This window comes from Crotalus tigris, unplaced genomic scaffold (genome assembly GCF_016545835.1).
Source record: "Crotalus tigris isolate CLP2741 ecotype Arizona unplaced genomic scaffold, ASM1654583v1 scf7180000018158.62676, whole genome shotgun sequence".
NCBI lineage: Eukaryota > Metazoa > Chordata > Lepidosauria > Squamata > Viperidae > Crotalus > Crotalus tigris.
This window is the reverse complement of record NW_024096853.1, coordinates 1-11,130: the sequence shown is the minus strand read 5'-3', so window position 1 is coordinate 11,130 and position 11,130 is coordinate 1. Positions and strand designations below refer to the sequence as shown.

General features: G+C 50.6%; 1 protein-coding gene across 1 annotated transcript; it reads left to right on the top strand.

Moving 5' to 3' along the window:
• The first annotated feature begins 202 nt into the window (after nucleotides 1–202).
• Nucleotides 203–9,019, top strand: LOC120310283 (H-2 class II histocompatibility antigen, E-S beta chain-like). The gene is made up of 6 exons (XM_039348543.1): nucleotides 203–429; nucleotides 2,632–2,904; nucleotides 7,245–7,526; nucleotides 7,651–7,764; nucleotides 8,004–8,027; nucleotides 8,640–9,019. The coding sequence occupies exons 1-6, from the start codon at nucleotides 345–347 to the stop codon at nucleotides 8,651–8,653; spliced, it is 792 nt and encodes a 263-aa protein (XP_039204477.1). The 5' UTR covers nucleotides 203–344; the 3' UTR covers nucleotides 8,654–9,019.
• The last annotated feature ends 2,111 nt before the right edge of the window (nucleotides 9,020–11,130 follow it).

Below are 11,130 nucleotides of genomic sequence, written 5' to 3'. Positions count from 1 at the left end.
GCGAGTGCCGCTTCCTCTCCTCTCCGGAGCTGGCATGAAACGCCACCCTAAAATGCAGCCCCCCCACCCAGACTGAAGGGATTCCCCCCCCCCCTCCAACTTTCTCCGCTTCTCTCACTCTCCTCTTGTGGATGACTCAAGGGAGGCTCTGCCCGAAGACCGATGACGATGCAGAAGGGAGAATTCCCATTGGTCCTTCCGCTTTTCCCATTGGGCCCTCCCAATTACGAAGTTGGAGGAAACCGCCTCCTCCCCCCAAGCCAGACCCCCCGATTCCGCCTCTGGGGCTGGGAGCCTCCGCGTCTCTCTCCCCGCTCTCTGGGGGGGCTGGTGGGGCGGCGTCCATGGGCTCCGTTGGGGTCCCTCTTCTGTTGCTGGTGGGGGCGCTGGCCCGGATCCCCGGAAGCGAAGAGGGGAAGGAGACGCCCGGTAAGGAGGGGGCTCGGAGAGGGGCTGGGAGGGGCCGTCAGTGCTCCTGAGGGGGGGGGAGAAAGGGGCTGGGACCCCTGAAGTAGGGAAAGAGGTCGAAGGCAAGAGAGGCGGGAGACTGCAAGTGCCTCGATCTCCGCGTGGTCTCCCTCCCTCGCCGCATTTTCCCCCGCAGGACGAAGAGGGAGCCCCCGTTCCCTAATTGTGGCCGAGGTGGGCGAGGGTCGTGAGAAGGCAGCCGAGATGGGATAAGAGGCAACTGGACCCCCTCTCCGCCCCCCCCCCGTGGCTGGGTGGGAGGGGGACCTTGCGAACCCCAAATTAGCGCCTGAGCCCCAAAGTGTCTTGCACTGAAAGAGAAAGGAGACAGAAAGCGAAAGCGAAAGAGGGAAACAGGCATTTTCAGATCTGAATCCACAAAGGCCAGCAAAGAGTATAAGAAAAAGAGTGGTTTTTTTTTGGCAAAAGTGTATTTGCAACCTCAGTTTTTCTTCTGAATCACCATTTTTTTAAGGGGAGGAGAGAGTTGAGGTGGATTCCTTCTTGGGGGAGACTCTGAATTTGGGAAGGAGAATCAGAACCCCCCACCCCATATTCCCCCATTGCTGAATCGCGACCTGGAGGGGAGGGGGAACTGAGAGGGAGATTGGGTGGGGGTCTGAATTGCTCCCCTAAATTGGCTCCCCAAAACGATTTCTTTGTTGAGGGGGGCTGGAGATGCGCCCTTTGAGGTGATCTTGGGGGGCTTCAGGGTGACAGAAAAGAGGGCTGAATCCTCAAATCACGCAATGGCAGTTAAGTTGGTGGGAAAGAAAATTTGGGGGTAACTAGGGGATCTGGGGGTTCCCTTCTCCCCAGGATCCCCAGATCCGCAACCCATCTAGATCAAAATTGAGCAGCCCCCCTCAACAGAAGGGGAGGGAAAGGACCCCCCCATGTCCTGCCCACAACGGGGTCCTTTCAGCAGCTCCAGGAAGGCTCCCCACCCCTTTGCCCCCCCAATTCATGGGAACCCTGAGGGCCCAGATAAACCCCTGGGGGTCCTCAAGGCCCCTCAGAGAACCAGGGACCGACTTTCAAACTGACAGCAAGGAATATCCGTCCTTCCACCCTCCACCCTTCGGTCAGAACTGAAGAAGCTTCTGGGATGAGAAGTGAAACGTCTTCAAGGGAAGAACCAGGAAAGTCCAGCTGCCTTTTGGAGAAGCCCCTTTGGGCTAAACGAGACCAGGGGGAGGGAGGGTCTCAGGAGAGACCCCCCCGGGCTCCCCTCGGCCTTTCCGAAGTCTCTGCTGACCCAGCCTGGACTCCTCATGGGGGGGGTTCTTAAGGGAGCTTAAAGGGGCATCTAGTCCACCCCTGCAGGCAGAAAGAGAAAGGGGGACTGTGGTTCAGATTCATGGGAGGGGGTGAAAAAGGAAGTCCACAACCCCCCCCCCTGGACACCCCTCTGAAGCTGCAGCCCCCAAGACTGAAAATCTTCCCCTCCCTCACCTTCTCCGCCTCTATTGGGAGGGATATGGGGGGGGTTCTGGGTTGCTCCTCCAAACTCCCCCTTTAGTGAAGGGGGCTGGAGCCCCTCCCTCTGAGGTGGTCTTGGGGGGCTGCAGGGGGGAGGGGGACAGAAAAGAGGCCTCGAAAAGCACCGAAAGGCAGTTTGTGGGGCTGAAGATGGGGGGAGGGGGGAAAGGAAATGTGGGGGTTGAAGGGTGGGGAGAGCCCTGGAGCATGGGTGTGGGTATCCTTATTGTGACCCCCCCCTTTCCTTCTGCTTCCAAAAGGGAGAGGGAGGGAGAAGCTTGGATATTATTTCCCCTCCAGCCCAGAGGGGGGGTCTCTTCCCTCCCCCCAGATTTCATGCCGCTTTGGGGGGGGATCCAGCGTTCCCTGCAGGCGGACGGAGGCCTGGACCGGCTGAACTTCTGCCTGCCTTTTTCCACGCACGGGAGATGGAGGGGGGTCCCTCTTTCCCCCTCCCTCGTTTTCCTCCCCCCTCCAGACCCCCACCAAGGGGGAATCCCGCTGAGACCGACGGTTCCCCATCCCTCCTCCAGGGGGCGCCTTCCGGCAGTCCCTCGCGGCAGGTCTCCCGTCCCTCCGCCTTCCCGTCCCTCCGCCCCTCCTCTAGGAGCCGCTGGGAACGATGGGCCCTGGAGTCCCTCCTGAGGGCTTTCTTCTTTCTGCTCCACCCCCCCCCCGCAGCCCATTTCCTGCTCCAAGAGAAGGGCGAGTGCCATTTCTTCAACGGGACGCGGCAGGTTCGACTCCTGTACCGGGTCTTCTACGACCGGCAGGAGATCGACTACTTCGACAGCGACCTCGGGAAATTCGAGGCCGTCACTCCGTTGGGGCAGCCCGATGTGGACCAGTGGAACAGCGATAAGGCCTACCTGCAGTACCTGAAGGCCTCCGTGGATCGCTTCTGCCGACACAACTACGAGACAGCCAAGACCGGTCAGATGGTTGGCCGGAGAGGTGAGTGGGGGAGGGGGAGTTCCATGGGGGGGGGGAATGCAGGGACCCTCCCCCCTTTTCCTTTTATTTCTTAGGACTCTCCCGGAGAAAGATTTGCCCCTTTTTTATTCTGTCCTCTCCGATCTACGCAATTTATTCATTGGTATTTATTGGTATTTATTGATACTCCTAAATCGCCCCCCTCCCTCAAAGCAGGGATCTGGATGGCGTAGTAGGATATAACATCACCCCTAAATAAAAGTGTATAAAAAATAAGGTTAAAAATTAAATTACAGTTAAAAAGTTTGAAATTCTACAACGATGACCATGAAACATGCCAAAGAGAAGAAATAGATTCCTCTCCTTCCCATCGGACCCACGATTTTCCTTCTCTTCCCAAGGTGCAAAGTTTCCCCTGCCCAGAAAAACTTCTTTGCAGAATATTATACCAAGTATTATATTTTTCTAAGGGGGGGGGAGGAATCCAGCAAGCTCTCTCTTTTGCCCAGTATATAGATATATTTCAATAGTAATCTACACTATATGCTATATAATATTTCAATATAATATTTTGATTAAATAATATTTATTGATTTACTTATCAACTTTTAAAACCGTCTCTCCCTCTCTCTCTCTCTCTCCCACAGAGGGACTTTACATGGTGTACACATAAAATATAAAGCCACCAAAATAATCTGTAGAATTTAATATTTAAAAGGCAGGAATGATTAAAATCCAGTGATAAAAATTCCATAAAAGGGGGGGGCTTCAGGAGGCTGACCAGCCCCACGGCTGCCTCCTCCTCCCCTGTGACCCCCAAGCAAAGCCCCAGAGCCCCCTTTCCCCCCCTGTCCGGGAGGCCAGGAGTGGGGGAGGGGCTCCCTTCACCTCTGGGGCCTTTGGGATTTTAGGATAAAAAGTGAACTTCCAAAGGTCTGGAAAAGGGAATCAGGGAAGGCTCTTTCGTCTGCTGGGCCCTGTCCATCTTTCAGTTCTTTTTATCCTTTATTCAGATTCAGTTGTTCATCCAATGTTGGGGGTCTGGGAGAAAAGCCCCCCTTGAAGCCCCCTTTTTGGTCAGAGACTCTGCTTCACCTGCAGCCGAATCGCTTCCCTCTTCGTATCTGGGAAGGTTCCCCATTTGGGGGCAAAGATTAACAAAAAAACCACAAACATTAAAACTGAATTTCAGGCATTCGTTCAGCCCTGAAGGCTCAGATTGTTTAGTTCCCTATTCCAGATTCCTGGCAAATTGCCTACATTTGTTGGTCTAGTTTTATTTGTTTATATTAAAAAACCTTATTTATTTCTATCAACTGATAACGTTTCATGGTGCAAAACCAGTGTTTCATCTGCAGTTGTTGCCATTTGTTGTTGCCAGGGTCTCCAAAAATAACACGCTACCAAAGAATTCAATAAGATCTTTCTTCCACGAGAGAAAAAACAAAAGATCCCAAGAGAAAAAGGCATTTTACCAGCTGGGCATCTGCTCCTTCCAGAAATTATGGAATATTTAAGGGGAACCGACACAGATTTTGTTCTCTGTATATTCAGTCGGGAATTCATTTTTACTACTAAATTCTTCCCTGCAAACCTAGGAGGATAATTAACTGTTCATAAAAAAATCCCGACCAGATCCCAGGATTAAATTACAAATAACCAAACCTTTAAAAATTGCAGGTTCTTAAACTTTATATAATGAGCTGTTCATCAGAGAATCCCTAAACGGAGAGAAACGTTGCTAGCAAAAGTTCTCTGATCTGGAGTGGATCTAAGAAGGACCCTCTGGGGGGGGCTCACTCATCCCCCCCCATTAATCCACCCAAGAGTTATGCCATTTGCTGAAGATCAAGAGGGATCCCTTCCAAGGCTCTTCTGTGATCCTGGTATCTGCCTGATCTCCTCAGCCACCAGCTGCCCCCACCTTCCCTTTCCCCAAGATCCCCCCCAGATCCTTTCCCCCCTCCCTGTCCGGAATGGGACAACTCACTGCAGGACAATTCAACAATTTTGTTCAATTATTTAAAATAATTTTTAAAATGTTTTTTTTTTAATTTTTGTCTTTCACATTTCATTTTCCTCCTCCCTCGGCCTCCTTCCTTTCCTGATTCTCTTTCTCCATTTCTTCCATATTGTGTAACTTTTGTGCTGCATTGAGTTGGCTGAGTTGTCCTAGACACCTCCCTCCCCCCCCACCCAGGCAGGAGAGTCGGACCCCTCCCCACCTCCCTCCCCAGAGGAAACGGGGCTGGGAGGGAGGCCTGAAGCTGCAGGGAGAGGGTGGGGGAGGGGGAACCTGGGCAGAAAAAACCAAAGGTTCAAGTACAGATTAGGCGAAATCTGGCTCAAAATCACTGGAGGTAGTTGTTGAATTCAGAGGCAATCCCCCCTCCCCCCTCACACCTCCTGTTCCTCCCCATCTTTTAACTATAATTTTATCTTGACTGGGAATTCCATTTTGATTGTTATAGAAATATTTATCTGTTAGGACTTTAATGTTCTAATGCTGTAAGCCAGGGCTTTTCAACCTTTTCACCGACTGTACCACTTTTAGGATATATGGCAATATTCGAGTACCACCTAGCAAGGTGTCAAACACTTGATGACCAAAAAAAAAACCTGTTCAAAGTTGCAATTGCACTGAAATGACTTATGACCATTTTTCACACTTATGACCATTGCAGCATGCCCAGGGTCGTGTGATTTATATTTGGATGCTTGGCAACGGATTTCATATTTATGATGGTCACAGTGTCCCAGGGTCATGTGATCCCCTTCTGCAACCTTTTGACAAGCAAAGTCAATGGCAGGGCTGCTGGTGGCCAAGTGCTAAGGCGGGACTTTCTTCCTTTCCTGCCTCCCTCCCTCCCTCCTTCCCTGCCTCCCTCTTTCTCATTCCCATCTCCTTCTGAAGGAAGACTTTGGACCCCCCCCCCCATTTCCCTTCTTCCATAGATTCATTGAACAAGGAAAAGCCTCCAGAGACAGAAAAGACAAGCCATTGAGGGAACTAGCTTAAAAAGGCGCATTCCCCTTTAAGAATCAGCTACTGGCTAGAAAGGAAAGTTAAGGAGCCCATTGTGCACTTAAGGAAGAAAAAAAAATGTAGTAAGTATGGCTGCTGGCTAAGGTAGACTCCCCAAATGGCTCCATTCGTAAGTAAAGGAATGCTACAGGCAAAATCCGTTCAGGAGAAAAATACTTCAAAATCCCTTGCATCAAAACTTACAGCTAACAATAGCAGAGCAATAGAAGCTGAGACATTAGCCATCAGCCAAATAGAAATTGCCAAACACTCCTTAAGAACACAAAGCCCCCATTGCACAAATGCCAGAACTTCAAAGTCACAAAAGCACAAAAGAATCCTTCCACTCTCCATCTCCCTCCTTGCCTCACCTCCAGCCAGTGCTGCCTTTCTTCATTGCTGCCTTTCTTCATTCCTCATGGAGAGCACCCCTCCTCCCTACCTCCCTTGCCTCTTGGTTGCTGCCAGCACAGGTGGCTGCCAAAGAAGTTGTAGATCCACTTGTGACAGGCCTGCTTGATCTCCTGTCGTCTCATCCCACCCTCCTCCTTCTTTCCATTCTATGCAGCGAGAGCTGACTCCTCCTCCTCCCAAGGCTGCTTTTTTTTCTCTCTCTCCTTCTCCCGGCCAAAACTGCCTTCTTTTATAGCCTCTCCTGTCTCCATGCCCTCCTCCTCCTTTCTCCTGGGGGAGGGGGTGAGCCAGAAGTGAGCCTGGGGCCTTTGCCTCGCCCCAGCCACTCTGCAGCTCCAGAGGACTCTCTCACAGTAAGTCCTTGCCTGCGCTGGCTCGTTCCCTTTCCCACTACACTTGGCTGGGCAGGGCAGCATACCATCTGCCATATGCTCATGTACCACAGGTGGTACACATACCACCAGTTGAAAAGCCCTGCTCTAAGCTGCCTAGAGTCATTTTATCAGGAGATGGTGGCAAACAAATTTAATAAATAAATAAATGTTCCGGTATTCTACCTATTTTTTAAAAAATGTGGTTTTCTTTTGAATGGGATCCCTGCAATTCTCCAAAACATGCTGTGTGTCTTCCCCGTCTTCTGGGTCTCTTTCTGTCTCCCTTCCTTCTGTTCCGGGGCATTTCCAGTATTTATTTCTGTTGGACTTGTGCAATTTCATGATGGAAACTGATCCCAACCAGGAACGATTTATGTTTTTCCATCTTTCAGGATCCCATTTAATTTCTTGCTGCAATTTGCTTTGGAAATAAAACAAATACTATTTTCAGGACTGAAAAGGGCTCTTGGCCTGAACTAACCCACTTGGTCTCCTGTTCTGGCCCCTCCTATGTCTCCCTTGTCCCTCCCCCCCTTCCTCTCCTCCAGCCAAGCCCCCTGTTTCCATCTCCCCCACCAAGCTGGATCCCACTTCCCCTAACACCATCCTCCTCTGCATCGCGAGAGGCTTCTACCCCGTGGAGATCGAGGTCCAGTGGCTGAAGACTGGGCGGCTGGAGGAGGAGGGAGTGGCCTTTGGGGAGGAGCTCCAGAATGGAGACTGGACCTACCAGCTCCAGGTGATGCTGGAGACCCAGCCCCAGCGGGGAGACGTCTACACATGCCAGGTGGGGCACGCCAGCCTGGAGGCCCCCATCACCGTCCAGTGGGGTGAGCCCCTCCCCCTCTGGGGACCTCCTCCTGCCCTGAGAAGGGGGAGCTGGGATGGACCCTCTTGGGTGGGGGAAGATGGCCCTGATCCTCTTGCTCAGTGAGGCTCCTTCGCCTTCCTCAGAGCCCCGATCATCCAACTCAGCCAGGAGCAAACTCTGGACGGGGATCGTGGCAGCCGTGATCGGGGTGATCTTCTTTGCCATGGGGCTCTCCCTCTACCTGAAGAGCAAGAAAGGTGAGTCTGGGGGCTGGATGAGAGATTGTGGGGAGGGGACCATCCAGGGGAGGCCTCTCAGCAAGCTTAGCATATGGCAAGGAGGCCCCCTTGGAGATTTGCTTGGGAAATTCTGTTCTCTGAGAGTCTACTGTATAAGTGAGCATCCTGCAACCTATTATGGGCTATTGATGGGGAGGGAGACACCCTGAGTGCTCCAGCCTATGAAGGGTCCTGATTGGATCTTTTTCTCCTTTCAGCAATTCCCATCCAGCCTCCTGCAGGTGAGTTTCTCCCCAAGTTATAGATGTTTCTTTAACATTCCTTAATTGTTCCTTTAAAAAAAAAAAAAAATGTGCCTGAACAAAACGTCCTAGCTATGGATAGCACAAATTTTTGAAATTTTGGGCAGCTTTTCATTACAGAGACCTGAAAACAGTGCAATCAAAAACAAACACACACACATAAACACTAAAATCTGGCCCAGGAGATTTCCAGGTTTTGGGAAATTGCAAAGGAGAAAGGAAGTCTCCTTGTGACATTTCACACAATTTCTGGCAAAGCCACACCCAGCTTTGCTACCACTCCCATCCTGGCCCCATCTTCTTTGTTAATATGAAACGTCTGCGGGGGGGGGGGCTCCTTTTTTGATTAATCCCCCAGTTAAGTCAATTGGGGTAAATTCCATAAGCCTCTGGAGATGAATTTCTGGTCCTTTGCATCCTTTTTCACACTGAAAAAGGGGGGGACACTCCCTCACTTTGTTCCTACCCATTAACCACCCCCCTGCAATGTGGGCCTGTGTGAGGGGGGTGGCTGAAAGAGAGGAATAATAAGCTATTTACACTGGCTTCACTTTATTTTCTAACTTTCTCCCCATCTCTTTTTTTCTACAGCACTCATGAATTAATCCTGCCATCCTTCCTGCTTCCTTGTGGGAAAGGAAGGGGCTTTTTTCCATTAGCTGATGAATTTCTGTCTCTCTTTTGCAACCTCTGAAAAATGGAGGGTCAAGATTTTAGATTGGGGGGAGGAGGAGAATGGCAGCCTGGAGCTTTTCCTGCTGAGACCCCACTGGCTTTCCTTTGAAGGCCTCTTTCTTGTGAGGGAGCGGTGGAGACCATCTAGACTGACCCCAGGGACTCTGGACCTGCCTGTCAGTCCAGACACCCAAATCTCTCCTGGCTTTAAATCCACAGCAGCTTCATCTTCATTACTCTTCATCCGAATCCCTTCCCTTCGCTTTGCTGTAAAAGAATAAACATTGTAGGAAAAATCCTGGAATTCCTTCTTCCTTCCTCTTCCTCCTCCTCTTTCCTCTCTCCCCCCCAGGAGGGTCCTCCCTTCTTCTCTTCCCCTCCCCAGATTGACACCTCCCCTGCCTCTGGATCAACCATCCCGGCTACTTCAGGTCCGAAGTCAAAACTGGTTTGGGAGGAGGGTGGGAAGATCCAGGGAGGGGAAGGGACAGGACTCCCCTCCTGCTCATAGGCCCCCTTGCTCTGCTTTCCCTCAAGCCTACCTTTGAGGACCAGAAGGTCAGCAGTCCTCCCCAAGCACACGTGGGGAGCCATTTGGGAGCACCTGAGGCTTCACAACTGGAGGGTCCTGTCCCATTTTGGCACCCAATGCCTTCCTTGTCCTCCCTCTTTGGGACTCATTCTAATGGCATAGGGCAGGGGTAGGCAACCTTGGCTCTTTTATGACTCATGGACCTCAACTCCCAGAATTCCTGAGCCAGCCACGCTGAGAGAAAAGGGAGATGTTTCCAAGCTGAGCCATGCTGGCTCAGGAATTCTGGGAGTTGAACTCCACCAGTCATAAAAGAGTCAAGGTTGTCTACCCCTGGCCTAGGTTTATACTATAGGCCACCCAACCAAACAGAGGAAATAGATGAACTTTTTAGTAGCTAAGGCATGGAGAAAGCACAGTAAAATAGTCATGGGGGACTTTGACCACCCTGACATCAACTGGAACACATTTTTTGGCGCCTAGTGGGAGATCAAACAAGCTCCTGATGAACCTAACAGTCAACTTTGACTCCCATAAAGTAGAGAAGGGAACTAGGGGGTCAGCCCCACTGGACTACAATCTCCCTAAGAGTCCTAGGCTGCCTTAACAGAGGGACAGAATCAAGATCACCTGAAGTTTTAATAGCACTTTACAAGGCCTTAATAAGGCCACACTTGGGACACTGCATCCAATTTTGGTCACCACGATGTAAAAAGATTGTTGAGACTCTAGAACAGTGATTCTCAACCTTTCTAATGCCGTGACCCCATAATACAGTTCCCCATGTTGTGGTGACCCCCAAGTGGGTGTGGCCACCAATAAGGGAGTAGGACAGCTAGGGACAAGGGAAAAAAATGGCGGACAGCATGGTTTGGTGACCCCCGTGAAATGGTCATTCGACCCCAAATGGGGTCCCGACCCACAGGTTGAGAACCACTGCTCTAGAAAGAGTGCAGAGAAGAGCAACAAAGATGATTAGGGAGGGGCAGAGGCTGAAACATAAGGAAAGGTTGAGAAATTGGGTTTGTCTAGTCTCGAGAAAAGAAGGACTAGGGGTGATGTGATAGCTGATCGAAGTTGTTTGAGGGGCTGCCCCAAAGAAGAGGGGGCCAAGCTATTCTCCAAAGCCCCTGAAGGCAGGACGAGGAGCAACGGATGGAAATTTATTAAGGAGAGATCTGGATTGAAGGAGCAATTTCCTATCAGTGAGAACAATTAATCAGTGGAACTTCTTGCCTCAGGAAGTTGTGATGGCTTCATCCCTGGAGGCTTTTAAGAAGAGACTGGACAGCCATTTGTCTGAAATGGTGTAGAGTCTCCTCTGTGGGCAGGGGGCTGGACTAGAGGACCCCCAAGGTCCCTTCCAACTGTATTATTCTGTTATTCTGTTACATTTTTGCACAGCAGATTCTGGATGTTTCCCATTTAGGGCGTCTCCCCTGGGCACTGAAATCAAATGTGGAGAAAGGCCAGGAGACTCCCGACCACTTTAATTCAAAGCCTTCGGGCCAAATCCTTCCTTAGAGACTGATCCATTTGCTCCTTTCCCCCCCCCCCCGCTCCTTTTACTGCCTAGGAACAATTGTCTCCTTCTGTTTCACATAAGACCCCCCTAACTCTGCCTTACATTGTTTTTTTTTTTAATCCAGCGTTCTTGCCATTGTTTGCACTGGTTTGAAAGTATGTGTCAGAATCCAATCATATTTCATCTTTAATTATCAAATATAGAAACTCCCAATTCTGCCTTCTCTGGATTCTGCCATCAGAGGGAGAGAAGGGGGAGAACAACGGGGCTTTATGGCCCTCACTTCCTTCAGTACACTTCAAAGAGCTGAATGCTGAATGTGTGTTTATTGTAACATCAAAGCGTTAGCA